Raw genomic sequence first — 20,766 nt, 5'->3', positions numbered from 1 at the left:
ACCAGCCGCGCCCAGCGGGCCAGCAGGCGCACCGGCTCCGAGGTCGGCAGGCCGCCCTCGCCGGCCTCGTCGGCGTCAGCGTCGGCCACCGTCTCGGCCGGCAGCTGCTCCAGCAGCAGGCGACCTGGCGACACGGTCGACGACCAGGTCAGCGGCGCCGCCTCGGCCGGCGGCTGCTCCAGCAGCAGGCGGCCTGGCGACACGGCCAGCGGCCAGGTCAGCGGCGCCGCCTCGGCCGGCAGCTGCTCCAGCAGCAGGCGGCCTGGCGACACGGCCGGCGGCCAGGTCAGCGGCGCCACAGCCGTCTGTGGCACCGCCGGGTCAGTGTGTTCCGGAGCACACAGAGCGGCGGCTGCGCTGGTCGCAGCGCGTGGCGCGGTGTGGCTGGTGCAGGCAGCCCGGTGCGTTCGACCCCGGTGTGTGACGGGTGCTGCTCGCCGGCGTCCCCGGTCATCTCTGAACAAGCGGCGGCGGCGTGTCCTGATGCAGTGCGCCTATTTCTCCCACGTGCGTTAGCCGCGCCCTGACAACTGCAGATTTCGACACCATAAACTCTCCTCGTCTTAATGTAAGCATGGCTAATAGCTTTACGTGGCGGACATACGGTCTCCCCATTGCTAAGGAAGCACGCTTTTTGATTCGTCGCCGTGGTCTCACAGGCTAAGTACTAGGAAATTAAATATATAATTAATCCTATCGTATGACAAGCAATATAATGCCAGATATATTGGGCATGTCATATATATATATATATATATATATATATATATATATATATATATATATATATATATGTCGCCGCCGCCACTTTTTTGGCCTTTATATATATATATATATATATATATATATATATATATATATATATACGCATATAGGTCATATCTCACCGTAGTTCACTAGTGCACCCCCCGCCGTTGGCTTTGAGATATATAACTCCGAACACTAGCGACAGGCGACCAACGTGCGCGCCCCAGCACGGCTGTCCTGTGACCACGCCCCCCCCCCCCCCCCCCCCCCTCACCACCGCGCCGGCCACGCGTACCCTGCTCGGCACCCTCCCCACCGCGGCCGGCCACACGTACCCCGCTCGGCACCCTCCCCACCGCGGCCGGCCACACGTACCCTGCTCGGCACCCTCCCCACCGCGGCCGGTCACACGTACCCCGCTCGGCACCCTCCCCACCGCGGCCGGCCACACGTACCCTGCTTGGCACCCTCCCCACCGCGGCCGGTCACACGTACCCCGCTCGGCACCCTCCCCACCGCGGCCGGTCACACGTACCCTGCTTGGCACCCTCCCCACCGCGGCCGGCCACACGTACCCCGCTCGGCACCCTCCCCACCGCGGCCGGTCACACGTACCCCGCTCGGCGCCCTCCCACCGCGGCCGGCCACACATACCCTGCTCGGCACCCTCCCCACCGCGGCCGGCCCACACGTACCCTGCTCGGCAACCCTCCCCACCGCGGCCGGCCACACATACCCTGCTCGGCACCCTCCCCACCGCGGGGCCCGGCCACACGTACCCCGCTCGGCACCCTCCCACCGCGGCCGGCCACACGTACCCCTGCTCGGCACCTCCCCACCGCGGCCGGCCAACACGTACCCCGCTCGGCACCCTCCCACCGGCGGGCCGGCCACACTTACCCTGCTCGGCACCCTCCCCACCGCGGCCGGCCACACGTACCCTGCTCGGCACCCTCCCCACCGCGGCCGGCTACACGTACCCTGCTCGGCACCCTCCCCACCGCGGCCGGCCACACGTACCCTGCTCGGCACCCTCCCCACCGCGGCCGGCCACACGTACCCTGCTCGGCACCCTCCCCACCGCGGCCCGGCCACACGTACCCCGCTCGGCACCCTCCCCACCGCGGCCGGCCACACGTACCCTGCTCGGCACCCTCCCCACCGCGGCCGGCCACACGTACCCTGCTCGGCACCCTCCCCACCGCGGCCGGCCACACGTACCCTGCTCGGCACCCTCCCCACCGCGGCCGGCCACACGTACCCTGCTCGGCACCCTCCCCCCGCGGCCGGCCACACGTACCCTGCTCGGCACCCTCCCCACCGCGGCCGGCCACACGTACCCTGCTCGGCACCCTCCCCACCGCGGCCGGCCACACGTACCCCGCTCGGCACCCTCCCCACCGCGGCCGGCCACACGTACCCTGCTCGGCACCCTCCCCACCGCGGCCGGCCACACGTACCCTGCTCGGCACCCTCCCCACCGCGGCCGGCCACACGTACCCTGCTCGGCACCCTCCCCACCCGCGGCCACCACGTACCCTGCTCGGCACCCTCCCCACCGCGGCCGGCCACACGTACCCTGCTCGGCACCCTCCCCCCGCGGCCGGCCACACGTACCCTGCTCGGCACCCTCCCCACCGCGGCCGGCCACACGTACCCTGCTCGGCACCCTCCCCACCGCGGCCGGCCACACGTACCCTGCTCGGCACCCTCCCCCCGGCCGGCCACACGTACCCTGCTCGGCACCCTCCCCACCGCGGCCGGCCACACGTACCCTGCTCGGCACCCTCCCCACCGCGGCCGGCCACACGTACCCCGCTCGGCACCCTCCCCACCGCGGCCGGCCACACGTACCCTGCTCGGCACCCTCCCCACCGCGGCCGGCCACACGTACCCTGCTCGGCACCCTCCCCACCGCGGCCGGCCACACGTACCCGCTCGGCACCCTCCCCACCGCGGCCGGCCATACGTACCCTGCTCGGCACCCTCCCCACCGCGGCCGGCCACACGTACCCTGCTCGGCACCCTCCCCACCGCGGCCGGCCACACGTACCCTGCTCGGCACCCTCCCCACCGCGGCCGGCCACACGTACCCTGCTCGGCACCCTCCCCACCGCGGCCGGCCACACGTACCCTGCTCGGCACCCTCCCCACCGCGGCCGGCCACACGTACCCTGCTCGGCACCCTCCCCACCGCGGCCGGCCACACGTACCCCGCTCGGCACCCTCCCCCACCGCGGCCGGCCACACGTACCCTGCTCGGCACCCTCCCCACCGCGGCCGGCCACACGTACCCTGCTCGGCACCCTCCCCACCGCGGCCGGCCACACGTACCCCGCTCGGCACCCTCCCCACCGCGGCCGGCCATACGTACCCTGCTCGGCACCCTCCCCACCGCGGCCGGCCACACGTACCCTGCTCGGCACCCTCCCCACCGCGGCCGGCCACACGTACCCTGCTCGGCACCCTCCCCACCGCGGCCGGCCACACGTACCCTGCTCGGCCTCGGCGTTGCCGATGAAGCAGCTGTTGGAGAGGCTCTTCTCCAGGCGGGCCACCTCGCGGCGCAGCTTGTCCAGGTCCAGGCCGACGGTGATCTGGCGGAGCACGCCACACACACTGACACCCCGGTCAGGACCAGCGGCGGTCACAGGCCGGGCCGTGTCGCCACGGACCGCAGCGTCGCTCCCTCCCGCGGAGCACACCACACACACTGACACCCCGGTTAGGACCGGCGGCGGGGGCCGCAGGTCGGGCCGCGTCGCCACGGACCGCAGCGTCGCTCCCTCCCGCGGCCGGCTCTGACGGCAACCTTCGTGTCACCCGGCGAAACACGGCCGGCAGCAGGCCTTAACGCGCACTCTCGTGGCCGGCCTGGCTCGTGGCTGTGCTGCGTGACAGCATCGTTATGGACGTCAAATGCCCTCTACAACCAGCGCGCCCGAAAACATGCAATAAGCAGCATCGTCGCAGCGCAGGCGGTGGCACGACCCTGCCGGCCGGCCGCGCCAGTCCGGGGCGTTCCCGACGCGGGGAGGCCGCCGGCGCCGCCCCAGACTGTCCAGGACCATCTCACCAGAAGCGTGACGAACGGGACCACTAAACCGTCCAGAAGTGGCGAGTATGGAGCCGCAGAGGGGGGGGGGGGGCGGGATAGACCCGATACCCACCCTGTGCCCCCTGCCCTCCCCGGCCGGCACTCACCTGGTACCGCAGCGCCAGCAGCCAGAGCAGGTGGAGCGTGCGCTCGCAGTGGCCGTCCACCAGGTGGCGCGCCCACGGCTCGGCGTCCAGCTGCAGCTCGGCGGCGGCCACCGCCAGCCGGCTGTTGTGAAGCTTCTGCTGGCGGTCCAGCGCCGGCAGCCGCAGCTGGGCCGACAGGTCGAACCGCTGCCGCAGCAGCTCCACCACCCGCCTGCCGACCGGGAGCAGCACGGTCACGGCGACGAGCGACGTCACGGCGACGAGCGACGCAACGGCGGCGACCGACGTCACGGCGGCGAGCGACGTCACGGCGACGAGCGACGCCGCGGCGACGAGCGACGCCGCGGCGACAAGCGACGCCACGGCGACGAGCGAAGTCACCGCGACAAGAGACGGCACGGCGACGAGCGATGTCACGGCGGCGAGCGACGCCACGGCGACGAGCGACGTTACGGCGGCGAGCGATGCCACGGCGACGAGCGACGTCACGGCGACGAGCGACGAGCGACGTCACGGCGGCGAGTGACGCCACGGCGACGAGCGACGTCACGGCGGCGAGCGACGCCACGGCGACGAGCGACGTCACGGCGGCGAGCGACGCAACGGCGGCGAGCGACGTCACGGCGACAAGAGACGGCACGGCGACGAGCGACGTCACGGCGGCGAGCGACGCCACGGCGACGAGCGACGTTACGGCGGCGACCGACGTCACGGTGGCGAGCGACGCCACGGCGACGAGCGACGCCACGGCGACGAGCGGCGTCACGGCGACAAGAGACGGCACGGCGACGAGCGACGCCACGGCGACGAGCGACGTTACGGCGACGAGCGACGAGCGACGTCACGGCGGCGAGCGACGTCACGGCGGCGAGCGACGCCACGGCGACGAGCGACGCCACGGCGACGAGCGACGTCACAGCGACGAGCGACGCCGCAGCGTCTCACTGCCGGCAGTAATTGCAGCTTTCGGGAGCTTCGACTGCGCCGTAATGTCACAGCGGCCACAACGCAGCTCAGTGAGACGGCGGCAGGGTCAGGCGTCGCTGGACGGCGGGATACACACCACCGGTCAGCTGCAGCACGGCGTGGCGGCCGGCCAACACGGTGGGGACGAGCGCCGCAGGCGGGCGGCTTCCGCGCGGCCGCCGCGGGAGACGCCTGTCGGCGGGCGGGCGCACTACTCACGTCAGCCGGACGCCGCAGCGCAGGTCGGTGGCCAGGCAGGTGACAGCGTAGTCGAACTCGTGTAGCGCCGTCTGCTGGTGGCTGACGCGGTAGCCGTGGAACGCCAGGTGCTTGGTGATGTCGCCCTCGCCCGCCAGCATTTCGCGCGAGAACGCCACCAGCAACTCTCGACTCGCCTGGCCGAGGCAGGGCACGGCTCAGGTCAGGGGTCAGGTCAGGTCAGGGGTCAGGTCAGGTCACACTAGCAGCCCAAGGCTGGCACCAGGTCAGGTCAGGTTGCAGGACCCGTCATGACTGGTTTCACAGGCTGGGTGAGGTCATATGACAGGCAACAGCTGGGTCACGGGACAAACGTCAAAGGTATCCGACATGACCTGCCCTGGGTCAAGGCCACTTTGCCGGCACATCAGCCGAAGGTCAGCCTCTGCGATGACTCGCTCGTCGGCTGCTGGCCGGCGTCGGGTCACCACCCCCGCGCCGGAGGTCGCCCAGTCAGACCGCTTCGGATCATCCCCACTTGCCTTTTTTGCCTTATCATGCCTTTGCTTTTAGTAAAACAGCGAAATCTTATTTGAACTTCAAATGTGCCACCGTGACAAACACAGGCCAAGTACGACAAACAGGATACCGTTAAACTAAGAGACTTCATTGTCACCAGCTTCACGTCAATCCAGTGGGCGGACGTGACGTCAGGCCTCGCAGCCGGTTCAGCCCCACGAGCGCCGAGAGGCGCCGGCGCCGGCCCCCGCCTCGCCCTTCAGCCCCACGAGCGACGAGAGGCGCCGGCGCCGGTCCTCGCCCCGCCCTTCAGCCCCACGAGCGCCGAGAGGCGCCGGCGCCGGTCCTCGCCCCGCCCTTCAGCCCCACGAGCGCCGAGAGGCGCCGGCGCCGGTCCTCGCCCCGCCCTTCAGCCCCACGAGCGCCGAGAGGCGCCGGCGCCGGCCCCCGCCTCGCCCTTCAGCCCCCAGCGCCGAGAGGCGCCGGCGCCGGTCCTCGCCCCGCCGTTCAGCCCCACGAGCGCCGAGAGGCCCGGCGCCGGTCCTCGCCCCGCCCTTCAGCCCACGAGCGCCGAGAGGCGCCGGCGCCGGCCCTCGCCCCGCCCTTCAGTCCCACGAGCGCCGAGAGGTGTCGGCGCCGGCCCTCGCCCCGCCCTTCAGTCCCACGAGCGCCGAGAGGTGTCGGCGCCGGCCCTCGCCCCGCCCTTGTGCCCCACGAGCGCCGAGAGGCGTCGGCGCCGGCCCTCGCCCCGCCCTTCAGTCCCACGAGCGCCGAGAGGCGCCGGCGCCGGCCCTCGTCCCGCCTTTCAGTCCCACGGGCGCCGAGAGGTGTCAGCGCCGGCCCCCGCCTCGCCCTTCAGCCCCACGAGCGCCGAGAGGCGTCGGCGCCGGCCCTCGCCCCCGCCCCTCAGTCCCACCTTGATGTGGCCGCGCTTGTTAAAGAGACACGGGTCGTGGTGGATGAGCCGCCGGCTCTTGGCCACGTCCAGCAGCAGGACGAGCAGCAGGAACTTCTTCAGGATGAACCGCTTCAGCTCCGGCTCCCACTGCGGCCCGTACAGGTGTGGCACCGTAGGGTGGCGGTGGCGGGCCGCCAGCTCCGGACTCCACAGCAGCCTGAGGGCAGGCCATGTGAGGGTCTGCGTGGTGCTCAGTGCGCGCGGGAGAGCGACGGGCCTCAAATGCGGCACCTGCCGTCTGTGTGGTGCCCAGCGCGCGCGGCGCGAGCGATGGGTTTCAAACGCGGCACCGGCTGTCTGTGTGGTGCCCAGCGCGCGCGGCGCGAGCGATGGGTTTCAAACGCAGCACCTGCCGTCTGCGTGGCGCTCAGTGCGCGCGGGGGAACGACGGGCCTCAAACGCGGCACCGGTCGTCTGTGTGGTGCCCGGCGCGCGCGGACGCGAGCGATGGGTTTCAAACGCGGCACCGGCCGTCTGTGCGGTGCTCAGTGCGCGCGGCGCGCCGCAGCGTGACGTCCGGAGGGGAGATGTGGTGTCGGCCTGACGTGGTGCAGTCTGACGCGGTGGTGACTTGGCACCAGCGAGACTCCAGCCGTTTGTGACGTGGGTGGTGGGCGAGCACGACCCGACCGCCTCAGGAGTCGGTGCGGCGTCGGTGTCGCCGCGACACTAGCGTCGACACGCCATTGTTGTTGGTGCTACGGCGACAGCAGTGCGGCAGCGTGACACCAGGACATCATCAGCACAGCCGCCAACCGACCGTGTGGCTGCTGAGCCCCACCAGAGTCGTCGGTGTCAGTGTCAGCGTGTGAGCGCGTCAGTGCCACGGTATGACACCAGCGCCCAGCCGCCCACTGACCGTGTGGTGATGAACCTCGCCAGGGTGGTGAGGTCGTCCGGCGCCTGCAGGTGGATCACTTCTCCGTAGACGGTCTCCAGGCCCAGCCGCAACCACAGCGGGTTGTAGTTCAGCAGCCAGCCCACCACCAGCTGTTTCAGACCTGAGCAGACGGAGCACACATGGAGGCTTGCAGACCACACTTCAGACCTGCACAGACGGAGCACACATGGAGGCCCGCAGACCACACTTCAGAACTGGACAGACGGAGCACACATGGAGGCTTGCAGACCACACTTCAGACCTGGACAGACGGAACACACATGGAGGCCTGCAGACCATACTTCAGACCTGGACAGACGGAGCACACATGGGGGCCCGCAGACCACACTTCAGATCTGAGCAGACGGAGCACACATGGAGGCCCGCAGACCACACCACGTATAGATCTGCCCTGCACCCGCTTATAAGGACCTTGCTACATCGGTCTATCGACGCCCACAAATGCCAGAGGCGCTGCAGCCGCCACGCCGAGATTGAAAGTTCCGTGCGGTTGGGATCGAACGCGAGCTCTCTCGGGCGTGGTCAGGCGACGCCCGGCCGGCCGCGGTCGGCGCGTGACGCCACACGTACCGACGTCGGCGTGCAGGGTGCGGTCACGGCGCACGCGCAGTCCGCCCGTCTCCACCTCGCGCTCAACGTTACGGATGACCCGGGTCATCTGCGGCTCCTCGAACAGCCTGCGCACAGAGCCGCCGCCGGTGATGCAGGCGGTGTAGCGGCACGCGACAGATGCCGCCCTGCGGTGTACATGCAGCGCTTCCGGCTGTCCTCGTAACGACTGACCGTGACCGCGAACTGATCATGGATGGTGCCAAGTAGAAATCAGAGGACGGCGGCGTGAAAAACAAGAAGGCAGGTCAAGAAGGGAAACCGTAGAGGGCACAGTGTACACGACACAAAGAAGAGCACTAAAAACAAGAAAAACGAACGTTGATCAGCTGTCCTGCGCCGTGCCATGATCAGCTGTCCGGTACCGTGTCATGATCAGCCGTCCAGAGCCGTGTCATGATCAGCTGTTCGGCGCTGTGTGAGCGCCACTCACCTGCAGGCGTCCATACGGAGCCGGTTGAGCCGGCGCTGGGCCGTGTACTCTCGCAGCGAGAGCGTCTCTCGTGAGGGGGCCGGCGGCACGCGCGTCCGCTTCGCCTCCAGCAGGATCCGCGCGGCGTCCACTGGCCGAGAGAGACGGACGACCAGTCAGCGGAGGCGGCCGGAGAGGAGTCACCATGGGCGGGGAGGAGTCATTACGGATAGGGAAGAGTCGCTACGGACAGGGAGGAGTCACCATGGGCGGGGAGCAGTCATTACGGACAGGGACAAGTCATCACGGACAGGAAGGAGTCACTACGACAGGGAGGAGTCGTTACGGAGAGGGGGGAGTCATCATGACCAGGGAGGATTCATTACAAATAGGGAGGATTCACTACGAGCATGGAGGAGTCCCACGGACAGGAAGGAATCACCATGACCAGCAAGGAGTCGCCACGGACAGGGGGAGTCATCACGAACAGGGAGGAGTTACCATGGACAGGGGGAGTCATCACGAACAGGAAGGAGTTAATACCGAGGGGAGGGCACATTCATCATTTCCCGACGCATGCAGCCCCTAGGGTCGCCAGCGTCAGACTCTGCCGGCGGCGGCGGTCTGACGTGACACGGAACTGACAGCGAGCCTCGAAGCCACGCACCCGCCGCTGACACGTACCGTGCCAACACATCGCCTCTCGCACCACCAGCTGACGTCGCTGACCACTCCCAGGTCAGAAAACCCACCGAACAGCCCTCCGCCGTGCAGTGCGCCCGGCCCCGGCCCGCCGGACCGTTTCCCTCCGCCGTGCAGTGTGCTCGGCCCCGGTCCGCCGGACCGTTTCCCTCCGCCGTGCAGTGCGCCCGGCCCCGGCCCGCCGGACCGCCCCCTCCCCCGCACCTTTGACGTCGTCGCAGCTGTACTCGCTGGGCGTCAGGATGAAGTTGAGCCAGGCGGTGAAAGGCCGCGCTCCTGCTTTCGGCAGCCAAGTCCTTGTCGTAGTACAGTTTGCTGGTGGCGACCACGCAGGGCGACGATGACGGAGGCGGCTTCTTGAGCGCCGGCCCGAGCACCGGCCCACGGCGCGCTGCGCGCGGTCCGCCGGGCAGGGTGAGGCCGCCCCAGACACAGGCCGGCCCGTCGCAGCGGCGCGTGCGCTCTCGGGCCGTGAGGCCACAGACACAGGCAGCAGCCACGCTACGGCAGCGGCGCGGCGGGCTCGCGCTCTCTCGGGCAGGGCGTGAGGCCACAACAGCAGCGGCAGCCCACGCTACGGCAGCGGCGCGGCGGGCTCGCGCTCTCGGGGCAGGGCGGTGAGGCCACACAGACACAGGCAGCAGCCACGCTACAGCGAGCGGCGCGGCGGGCTCGCGCTCTCGGGGCAGGGCGGTGAGGCCGCTCAGACACAGGCAGCAGCCACGCTACGGCAGCGGCGCGGCGGGCTCGCGCTCTCGGGGCAGGGCGGTGAGGCCGCTCAGACACAGGCAGCAGCCACGCTACGGCGGCAGCTTTAAAACGCCGCTGGACTCCCCGAAGACATGTGTAGCGATCGTGTTGTTCGGTATAACACACCGTGCACATGGAGGTATTCAACACAAACCGCTCCATCCTCAGGGTTTTCCGCGCGATACTAGCAGACCAGAAAGTCCAACATGCCTGCCTTCCACGACTGCAACAATGATTTGACAAAAATTCCAGAGGGAGCAAATGCGAATACGAAATGCAAACGGCTTAACGGAAGGATTGGGACGAGTATCAGTATCACGGATGGGATAACTGGCCGGGCTATCGTCCCCGTCTGGTTATCCGTGATACGAAATGTGAGTTTTGAAACCGTCCGGCCGCTGCTGCATACGCCCCCTGCCGGGCGGGGCAGCCACACCTTGTCATGCCCATGGTGTCGTGAAGCCGCCGCTCACCTGGAGGCGAACGGGTTGGGTTTGGTGGCGACGGCTCGAGCCGGTCTGCTGAGCACCAGCCGCCGCTGTCGCACGGCCGTCGTCGCCGCCGCCGCCCGCCGGGCCACGGCACCCACTGGCCGACACAGGGGGGGAGGAGGGGTCAGCTGCTGAGGTCGACACCGCCGACAGACGGGCGCGGGCGGGGGGCGGTCTGTGGTGCGGTGGACACTGAAGACGCACCGACGGCGCTGAAGTCAAAACGTCTGCTGATCCCCGCTCTTGCGTGAACTACGTAGCATTCTAAAGGGTATACAGCTAACAACCATCACGCAAAAACAAATGCTGCTATTCGGCATGCATTGGTAAAGCATTGGCATATGACGTGTAAGATCTACGGAAGCTCAAAACACAACACAAGTCACCACTACAGCCCCAGGCGTGGCCGGTCAGTGCCGACACCAGCTACGCCACACAACACTGGCTGGTGCACGCCCCGCCCCCTCCCCAGTCCTCGTCTTAGCGTCACCCTGTCCACACGCTCCATCCCCTCCCAGTCTCCCTCACTCGTCACTTCCCCAGCCCCCGTCCTTCTCCCCGCCATACGCCTCACCCCCTCCCCAGTCCTCGTCTTAGCGTCACCCGTCCACACGCTCCATCCCCTCCCAGTCTCCCTCAACCGTCCCTTCCCCAGCCCCCGTTCGTCTCCCCACCTCACGCTCCATCCCCCCCCCCCCCCCCAGCCTCCCTCACCCGTCCATGCGCACCGTCCCTTCCCCAGCCCCCGTCCGTCTCCCCACCACACGCCCCATCCCCTCCCAGCCTCCCTCACCAGTCCATACTCACCGCCCCTTCCCCAGCCCCCGTCCGTCTCCCCACTACGCGCCCCGTCCCCTCCCCAGCCGTCTCTGCCTCTCCCCCACACGCCCCGTCAGCCCGCCTCACCGTTCGCCCTGGCCGGCGACACCCTCAGCCGGGCGGCGCGCCTCTTCCCGGGTGTGACGGTCAGCGCCGGCCGCCGCGTCCGCGGCCGCGCTGCAGCGCCGACCGCCGCCGCCCGACGCGCCGGCGCCGCGGCCGGTGGCGACAGCGGGATGAACAGCAGCCCGCTGGCGCGCCGCGGCTCGATGGCCGGCTCGACGGAAGGCTCGACGGACGGCTCGACGGACGGCCCGACGGAGGGCCACTCGGTAGCCGTGGTCCACTCGGCGGCGGTGGCGTCGGACGCGCACGCCGTCGGCGGCGACAGCGGCAAGAACAGCAGCCCGCCGGCCGAGTCGCCGCCGGCGACGGCGGCCGGCTCGCCGGGCGGGTCGAACACGGCGTCCGGCTCGGCGGCCGTCCATCCGGCGCCGGCGCTTCTGTCGGCCACATCGGCCGCGCGCTCCGCCTGCTCTGCGTGCTCCAGCGGCGTCTCCTCCAGCGAGAAGGTCAGGTTTCGGCCGGAGGAGGCCACGCTGCCGCTCTCCTCCCGGATGCAGCTGAGGCCGCCGCCGGGGCTGCGCGGTGACGGCACACCGCGCGGAGGTGCCGGCGGCGGCGGCGGCGGCGGCGACGCCTCCACGTGCGGCAGCGCCAGCCCTGAGGGCGCCGGCGACTTGACGTACGTCTCCGACGACAGATTCCCAGACACGTCCGACGAGGCGTCGGCCGCGGCCGGCGGCGGCAGGCCCGGCGCCGCCTCCGCGTCCGCATCGGTCCCAAGTGGCGCTGCGGGCGGCGCCGGCCGCGGCGCCGCCTCGCCGCGCGCGAACACGTGTCGAATCAGCGTCTCCTCCTCCAGGATCTCCTCGTGCACACACTGGACCCGTTCGCCGGAGGCCGCGCGTCGGGCGGCCGGTGCCGTCGCGCGCGGCGCCGGCTCGGTCGCCTGGGCCGGCGCGCCGGCGCGCTCCGCCCCGGCCGTGACCCGCAGCTTGCCCTCGGGCGTCAGGCGCGCCACCAGCCGGCCACCGCCCGGCTCCACGCGCCACGTACGCGAGAGCCGCGGCGGCGTCTGCAGGGCCGCCGCCTCCCGCTCTGCCGCCGCCGCTGGCAGCAGGTCAGGCCCGCTCCAGAGCGGCGCCGCGTCCTCCCCGGCCGGCTCGTCCGGCGGCGACAGCTCGTCGCCGTCCGGCTGGGTGTGCGCCACGCTCCTCGCGAACAGCTGAGGCGTGCGGAACGCCGTGCCGTCCAGCACGAGCTCCTGCTGGACCGTCTGCCTGACGGAGACCGTGCACTGCTCCTCGGTGTAGCGCACGCCGCCGCGCCGTCCTCCGGCGACGGCCGGCTCCGGCCCCTCCTCGCCACAGCCGCCGCGCTGTCCTCCGGCTCCGGCCGGCCCCGGCCCCTCCTCGCCACAGCCGCCGCGCTGTCTCCCGCCGAAGCGTTTGCCGAACAGCGCCGGCGTGCTCATCCAGTCGTGGTCCTGCTCGCTAGTCTCCACGTGCACCGCCGCGCACTGCTCCTCTGCGTTCTGCGCGACGTCGCGGTCGCCTCTGGCGCCGTGGCGCTCGTGGCGCTCCTCCTTGGCGCTGCCGGCGCCGCGACCGAACAAAGCCGGCGTCTTCACCCAGTGCTGCGGCGAGCTCTGGCCGTCGGCCGGGTTGCGCGCGCGCGCAGCCGCCGCCCGCCGGCCTACGCGCGCGAACAGCTGCGGCGTCTCGAACACGAACCCCTCCTCCTCCGCGATGGCCCCACCCACCTCGGGCGCCGCCAATGTCGGGCCCGCCGCCCGAACGAACGTCTGCCGCCGCAGTGGTGACTCGGGCACGGAGCAGGGCGGCAGGGGCGGCGCGGCGGCCTCGCGGCGGCCGGCGCGGCCCGACGCCGGCGGCTCGGCCAGGAACGTATGCCGCCGCGGCGTGGCCGGCGGCGGCGCCGGCGCCGGCTCGCTGCGGATCAGGCTCACGGAGAAGTCGGGCGGCGTGCGCAGCGCGTCCAGCAGCGTCGAGCAGTCAGTGGACGTCTCCAGCCGGTGGGTGGAGTTGAGCGGCGCCGGCGGGGGTCGCAGCAGGCCGTCCGCCGCCGCCGCCGCCGCTGCCCTCGGCGCCGGCGGACGGTTCTCGCGGCCCGGCCGGGACGCCGCCGGTTTGGCCGGCGCCGGCCGCCCGGCCGAGGTGCCCGCGTTCCGCGACTGAGGCTTCAGGAAGCGCGGGCCCTTGGCCGATGATGTCTTCTTCTGGAAGGGAACCGACTGGTGAGTGGCGCATGTGCAGACGCGTTCCCTCAAAGGCTACCTCCTTCCTCACACAGCATGAAATGTACTAGTGTTACGATCACGTGAAATGTACAGCACTAGTGTTACGATCACGTGCATGGAATGATGCGACGAGCACCGAGTGAGGTCCAGTGCACCATGTCGCGCACTGACACAGCACACACACGCATCGTCACACGGTTTGTCGTTTTCAGGGGAGCTTGTAGTGCACAGCCCCAAGCGGACACACGATTGCCAGCATCCTTAGGAGGGCTCACAATACGACCCTATATCTAAGTCCGCCTCGGCCTTTGCACTGGATAGAGCACGTGCTCTGGACTAGCCCCGCACATAGCCACACTGCGCGGGGAACAGGGGCAGAAACATGGAGCATGAGACAGGCGACGGGCGACTAGCGATGGGCGACGGGCGACGGGCGACGGGCGACGGAGGGTGGGCGACGGGGGATGGACGACGGGCGGCGTGGGACGGGGGACGGGGACGGGGACGGGGGACGGGGGACGGGGGACGGGGGACGGGGGACGGGGGACGGGGGACGGGGACGTGGGACGGGGGACGGGGGACGGGGGACGGGGGACGGGGGACGGGGGACAGGGGACGGGGGACGGGGGACGGGGGACGGGGGACGGGGGACGGGGGACAGGGGACGGGGGATGGGGGACGGGGTACGGGGGACGGGCGATGGGCGACTGAGGATGGGCGACGAGGGATGGGCGATGGGAGACGGGGACGAGGGACGGCGGGCGGCGGGCGGCGGACGGGGAACAGGGGACAGCGGATGGGAGACCGCGGACGGGGGACGGGGGACGGGGGACGGGAGACGGGGGACGGGCGGCGGCGCCGGAGACTGACCTTCTTGGTGTCAGGCGCGCGTCCCGTGCCGAGCAGCACCGCCTGGCAGCGCACGCCGCCGTCGGTGCGCAGCGCCAGCACCCCGCGCTGGTTGCCGCCGGCCGCCGGCGTCCAGTGCACGGCCAGCACGGCGTCCATCAGCGGTTCCAGGTGCAGCACTGGCACGTCCACGCGGAAGCCCAGCGCCTCGGGCACCTTCTCCACTATCAGCTGGCGGCAGCGGGCGGAGCGTCAGACACGGAGTGGAAGCGGCACGACCGGACACGTGAAAAACTATCGCACAAAGACGCCGTTGTCTCCTGGCAGACCAAAAGGTTGATTTCACGGGTATTTGCGTCGGATGGCAACAACGCGTCGCGCAGACCGCAATAAAGGGCCCGCTCCTGCTCCAACGGACAGGTCATCCTGGGTGTCACGCGAGACGGCGCTGGAGCGAGGGGTCCACCACAGGCGCGAACTCCTGCTGCGGGGGGACCAGGGCCAGGACTCAGCGGTCCCTGCGATCCAGGGCTCCGTAGTGCACGACTCCGTGGTCCAGGACTCCGCGGCCCAAGACCCTGAGGTCCAGGACTCTGTGGTCCAGGACTCCGCGGTCCCACAGCCGGAGTACTAAAACGCCAGTGACGTCAGAGCTCCGCAGCACCGAGGCTGTCCCGAACGATGACGTCACCGTGTCTAAGTCTGCTTTCGCGTTTCCAGCCCGACGAACGCCACCATCTCCAGTGGCGCCAGCGGTGCGTCCAAACCTCCGCCTGCTGTGGAGCCACCTTACTGAGATTAAGAGCCCCGCCGCGCCGGAACACAAACCGCTTCCTTTGTGATTTATTGGCGTGACTGGGCGCGCCGGCTGCAGCGGTCATTTGGCGCCAAAACAAACCGAGTCCGTTTCAAACCGTCAGCGAGCGCGGCCGCACGCCACCCACCTGGACCGGCTGCTCGGAGGGGTTCTGCACGATCAGGCCGATGGTGCGGCTCGAGCCGACGCGCACCGTGCCGAACGCCACCTTGGGCGTGGCTGCGAACCGGCGCAGCTGCAGCACGGGCACCGGCTCCGGGCTGGCCGGCGCCCGGCGCCCGGGCGGGCTCCGCCGTACCTGGCGACGCGCCCGGGGTCAGACTGGGTCAGGGGGTCAGGCTGGGTCAGGGTGTCAGACCGGGGCAGGAGGTCAGACTGGGTCAGGGTGTCAGACCGGGGCAGGGGGTCAGACTGGGTCAGGGGTCAGACTGGGGCAGGAGGTCAGACTGGGTCAGGTCAGATTGGGTCAGGGGTTCAGACTGGGTCGGGGGTCAGACTGGGTCGGGGGTCAGACTGGGGCGATACACAGGGTTGGGTTGCTGCGGGCACGACTGCGGACACGGGCACGAACTGCGGCGTCATACAGGTCCCGACAGTCACAGTCGCATGCTCTGCCCCCCCCCCCACACACACACATACACACACACAGAATCACGCCACAGGCATGGACTGTAGCCAGACCTGGAGTCAGGCCGCAGTTAGATGCAAGCTGGTCCAATGTGGACTGTGACAGGCGCAGAGCACAGTGGCATGTGGGGGCTGGGTTATCACAGGCTCAAACAGTGGTAGCCAACAAAGGGTCAAGCTGCTGTAGGTGGGCCTCAGTCATGAGTGGACTGTCAGGGACACAGAGCAGCCACACACACACACACAGGGACTGACTTGTGTTATGCCTGGTATCTTTTAGCTGGCATAGTCCAAAAGCAAATGACACCTGTAACAGTGCACACATGTATCCAAGTAAGATCCAGGCCCACCAGTGCCTCCACCCCACCCAATACAGCTGCTGAGTCTGCAATGATGCAAACAATGCCTAACATGGTGTCATGGTATTTGAAACTGACAGTGGTTCCAGTATAACACATGCTTGTTGAGTATTCATGGAACTCTGATCAAAGTAATCCCTTCAGCATGAGAGTTGTCAACAACTGGACCTCTCTTCCCTAGTGTAGTTGCTTTCTATGCATTACACCAGTTCATGTCCAGGCTAGCCTCATGCTGGGTATGCCTGAGTTTCTGGCCAGCTTTGATAAATTTCAAATGGTAGGAGCTCAATACAAGTGAGTCCAGGGTCCAATGAGTCCAGTGCCCTTCCAAAGCAAAAGCCCATACCTGATAAGGTCATGTGATGTAACATAAGAAATCATACAGTCAGCAGACAAGCAACAAACCACAATCAGCATTAGCAATTTCAGAGTGTTCCTCATACAACTGAGATGGAACCAGTTACCAAATTGGCAGGAAAGTTAGCATAAACAGCAATTATGTTATGAATAGGACGCATTCTTACCTCAAAGGAAACTGCTTTTGATGCCATGGTCTGAAAAATAACAACAAAAGTCAGATATGTCATGCCTGATAAATGATAGCATTATATATATGCATGCTATATATATATATATATATATATATATACATATATACATCCATGGTAAATATGACTAAACCTGAGTACAGATGACACAATCTCTACCACCACACATTAGCTTATGTTGCAAAGCATGCTTGAAATAACATTATTGTGTTAAGGATAACACAAAAATAGAACACCCATTCATTGCTATTTGTATGCAAAGCTGAAAATCTCAAGACATACAAGAGCTTTACATTTGACAACTACACAACCTTTTAAAAATAAATGCCTTCCGATCTGGAAGTACATCTGCAGGCAGACACCTAAATCCTTCACAGGTTATCAGAACATGCGGATGTTTCCTTCAACATGACCTGGTTAAATGCCAATCAGCTTTTAAAAGTGTCTGATGAGGTCAGATGCTGGATATTCTCGCAAAGTGGCATGAATGCTCCAAATTATTTTTGCATCGGAGATTGGGTTTTAGGGCGTGTCTACTTGGGTCACTTTAAGCTGACAGTCATGCATGGTTTGTAACAAATTTGGTCCAGCTCGTTTTATCGTTGTCTTCTACCCATGATTAAATCCATTGAAACGGCCAGTCACGACGTTTCCGCCCCAGACCGTGTTGTTTACCATCACAACCCGTGAACGGGCAATGGCCGTAGGCCCGTAACACAACCATTTCAACAAACCTTCAGATAATCATCGTTCCTAACAAAGCTGCATGGCATGCAATTAAGACAATTTAATCAGCGATTGCACCAGAACAAGTAAGCAAACAAACCAAAAGAAACTACGAGAAGTTCAGAAGCACTCGCCTGCGCCATGCATCACTCTCCCCTTTTAAACTTTTGAACTCAAACTCGCCGCTTGTGAGTTTATAGTGATGGTCCACATCCACAAGTTACAAGTACTGGATATAGTACTTGTTTCTTTATTGGTAGGCTAAAACCTAAAGAATAGAAAAAGTGAACTCAACGCATTAGTCTAGTTTACTTTTTGAACTTAAATTTCTATCAAAATAGTGATCTATTCAGCCCTCAAGGCGAATATATAAAATATGTGCAAGTGCTAAGTACCCATTTGTTCTGAATCCGAATTCGGAGGTAATGCATCCATTATTAAATAAAGAAGAAGAGGCAGCTAATTTTCTGTTGTGAAGATGTCTTGAAGTGTTCCTTTCCCGGTTTTTGCTAATCTACCGCGCGAAGAGCCATGACGAAGAAAACACATTCCAGTACCATTAATACGCACCACGTGTTTAACGTGCAGAAGTTCATTGTTGCAGTGTGCGTAAATTCATGTTCATACACAGGGGCGGCACCTCTTAGTTGACTCAGGCGATAAGGTTGACTCAATCCAGGCGCGGATCCAGAGTGGGGGAGGGGGGGGGGGGCACGGGGCCATTCCCCCGCCCTTTGGACCGCGAAGCAGCCCATAAGCTCCGAAAGTGATTCGTAGCCTGCCGAATAGACGTAGTTTTTTATTCAAAACGCAACAAACTTGGACGTATTTGGGCTTCCAGACGACCAAGAACAGTCGCGAGCGAAAGCGAAGGGCCCTACGAGTAGGCAAAGCTATCCTTCACTGATTGAGAGAGTGGTGTTTGGGAGATTATAAGCCCCATTACGCTGTCCAGAGACCTCACGCTGTTTCTGGGGACCCAATATATCCACTTGCAGGGGCAATGCAATTGGTAAGGAGCTTTCTAACTTGCCTTTTATTCCTTTGCATTTGCTCGGCGGGTCCTGCGCTGTTGCTGGAGCCCTTCCTGCTAACGCGTTACTCTTTTCAATCAGGGGCTTCCCCTGATTCTTTTCATTCGCCCGAAAGGCTCTATACGCTATATCCATGGCCCCTTATGTTAACCTGCCGGGGCATCTTCGGTTGTTCAGGAACCCTTCACCTTGGTCTCGGTCAACCTACCGGCACGCTCACGATATGCCTATCAGTCCTTTTCATTGGTGTAGGGCTCTTCCAGTTCTCTTTCACTTGCTCAGGGATCTATGCTCTTGTCGGAGGCCCATCTGTTAACCTGCTTGGGCACACTCGGTCGTTCGGGCCCTCAAAATTAACTTGCCCGGCTGCACCAGGTTGTTCGTGGGCCCTGCGCATCGGGTTTTGGTATTTGAATGTTAGGTCCTGAGCTCCTGTCGAGGGCCATCCGTTAGCACGCCTGGACGCACTTGATCTTTAGCGGCCGTTCACACTGGGTCTCGGGTACTTCCTATTTGAGTGGATGGTCCCCTCGCTCTTGTCGGGGCCCTGCCTGTTGACCTGCTCGGAGACACCCGATCATTACTAGGCCATCCATATTGTGTTTCGGGTATTTCTTCGTTGAGAAGCCTTCCGCGTTGCCCTTCATCTTTTTGCACTTCTTCGAAGGGCCGTCCGCTGCTGTTAAAGCACTAACTGCTAACATGGATGGACATTCCTGATTGAGCAGGGGCCCTCCACCGATTCTTCTCATTTGCCCAAAAGCCTCTATAGGCTTTAGCCGGGGCTCAATATGGCTGGTACACTCAGTTGTTCAGGGACCTTTCATGTTAGTCTTGGATTCTTTCCACTTGTTTGGAAGGCCTCTGCGCTGTTGCTGGGGCTCGTGTAAGGTAAGGCACCGAGCCGCTCAATGCTCAGAGCCCTCTTCATGGATATGGAGCTCCTTTCCCTTTGACCTCGTTTGCGGAGGACCCTTCACTGTTATCGGGCCCCTTCCTGGTAATCTGCCCGGGCACTCTTGATCACACAGAGGCATGAATGCACGCACGTTGGTCTTGGGCAATTCCCCTTTCCTCAAAGGGCCCTGTGCTCTGGCCGAGGTCCGATGTGTCAGCCTGCTGGGGCACTCCCGGTAGTTCAGGGACCCACCACGCTGGTCTTGGGTTCTTCTTGCTTGTTCTGAAGACCATATTCTTGCTGACGGAAGTCTTTTTTGGTCTGCCGCGGCACCCATGATCGCTCAGGCTCCGTCTCTATTGGCCTGAGTGGTTTTACCTTGGAGCAGCAATCGGATATGCGCCGAAAAATTTTCACGCGCAATGGTCGAGGATAATTTTATGTGCCACCGACGTCGTGCGCGTCATTTCCGTTAGTTATTGAATTAGTGACACCTGCAATGTTAGCACACCACGTTCTTGGTACATTCAAAATGTTAAAATATGCTGTACTCCTCCATAACAGACAGCGCAAAAAACTCTGCAGTTGTCAGCAGCCATCAGCTCATCACATCGACCAGCCGGCGAGCTGTAAATAATTTAGAAATAAAAGTCGTGCTTAATCCTAATGGTATTTAGCGTCAACATTCAGTTATTTTGCTATGATTTTGTCTGAAAATTAGTCTTAAAATGAAAGGATTTACCATGATCTGAACAAAATGAGTATGCTCAAGGCATGTGCACACGGAGCACGCTTAGTTTTCGAGGGCTGCGCACAGTTAGACGGCTTCACACACAAAAACAACATGCTAAAATCTTAAAATGTAATGCCTGGAATGCAAAAAAAACTTGGACGGGCCATTGGCTTTATGGGACTCCACAATTTGCGGCCCCCCCCCCCCCCCCCCCACACACACAGTTGATGAAATTCTGGATCCCCCACCCCTTGAGAGGAACACGCGCGATTTTTAATGCCTTGAGAAGCACCTCAGTCACGGTGGAGTGATTAAGCTAAAGAAGAAGATGTCTTACCACCACTGACCGCGCGTCTGATGTCCTCCGGGGCGTCTGACCGCGCGTCTGATGTCCTCCGGGGCGCGTCCCAGTCCTCAGTCGCTGTCGCTAGCTCTGGGTTGCCACGAAACCACGGACAGTGGGCGACATCCCATCACTCTGATCAGTAGACACTAGGCGTCATCGCATACCCTGATCAGTGAGCGGTGGGCGTCATCACATCACTCTGATCAGTGGGCGGTGGGCGTCATCGCATC

At 64.8% G+C, this 20,766-nt stretch overlaps 1 protein-coding gene across 1 annotated transcript; it reads right to left on the bottom strand.

Annotated features, from left to right (window-relative positions):
* Window positions 1-148: 148 nt before the first annotated feature.
* Window positions 149-19,924, bottom strand: LOC119089434 (abnormal spindle-like microcephaly-associated protein homolog). The gene is made up of 17 exons (XM_037212129.1): window positions 19,911-19,924; window positions 15,393-15,525; window positions 14,470-14,679; window positions 13,513-13,578; window positions 13,226-13,365; window positions 12,770-12,931; window positions 11,802-11,917; window positions 9,421-9,531; window positions 8,536-8,665; window positions 8,064-8,170; window positions 7,452-7,593; window positions 6,551-6,749; window positions 5,137-5,312; window positions 3,952-4,162; window positions 3,242-3,344; window positions 232-262; window positions 149-161 (listed from the first exon to the last, which is right to left on the bottom strand). Exons 1-17 carry the CDS (start codon window positions 19,922-19,924, stop codon window positions 149-151), a joined length of 2,064 nt encoding a protein of 687 aa, XP_037068024.1.
* Between the last annotated feature and the right edge of the window lie 842 nt (window positions 19,925-20,766).

The sequence above is a fragment of the Pollicipes pollicipes genome, unplaced genomic scaffold, assembly GCF_011947565.3.
Source record: "Pollicipes pollicipes isolate AB1234 unplaced genomic scaffold, Ppol_2.1 Scaffold_1600;HRSCAF=1878_pilon_pilon_pilon, whole genome shotgun sequence".
Lineage (NCBI taxonomy): Eukaryota > Metazoa > Arthropoda > Thecostraca > Pollicipedomorpha > Pollicipedidae > Pollicipes > Pollicipes pollicipes.
Note: the sequence above shows the minus strand (reverse complement) of the source record. Positions and strands in the feature narration are given on the sequence as shown.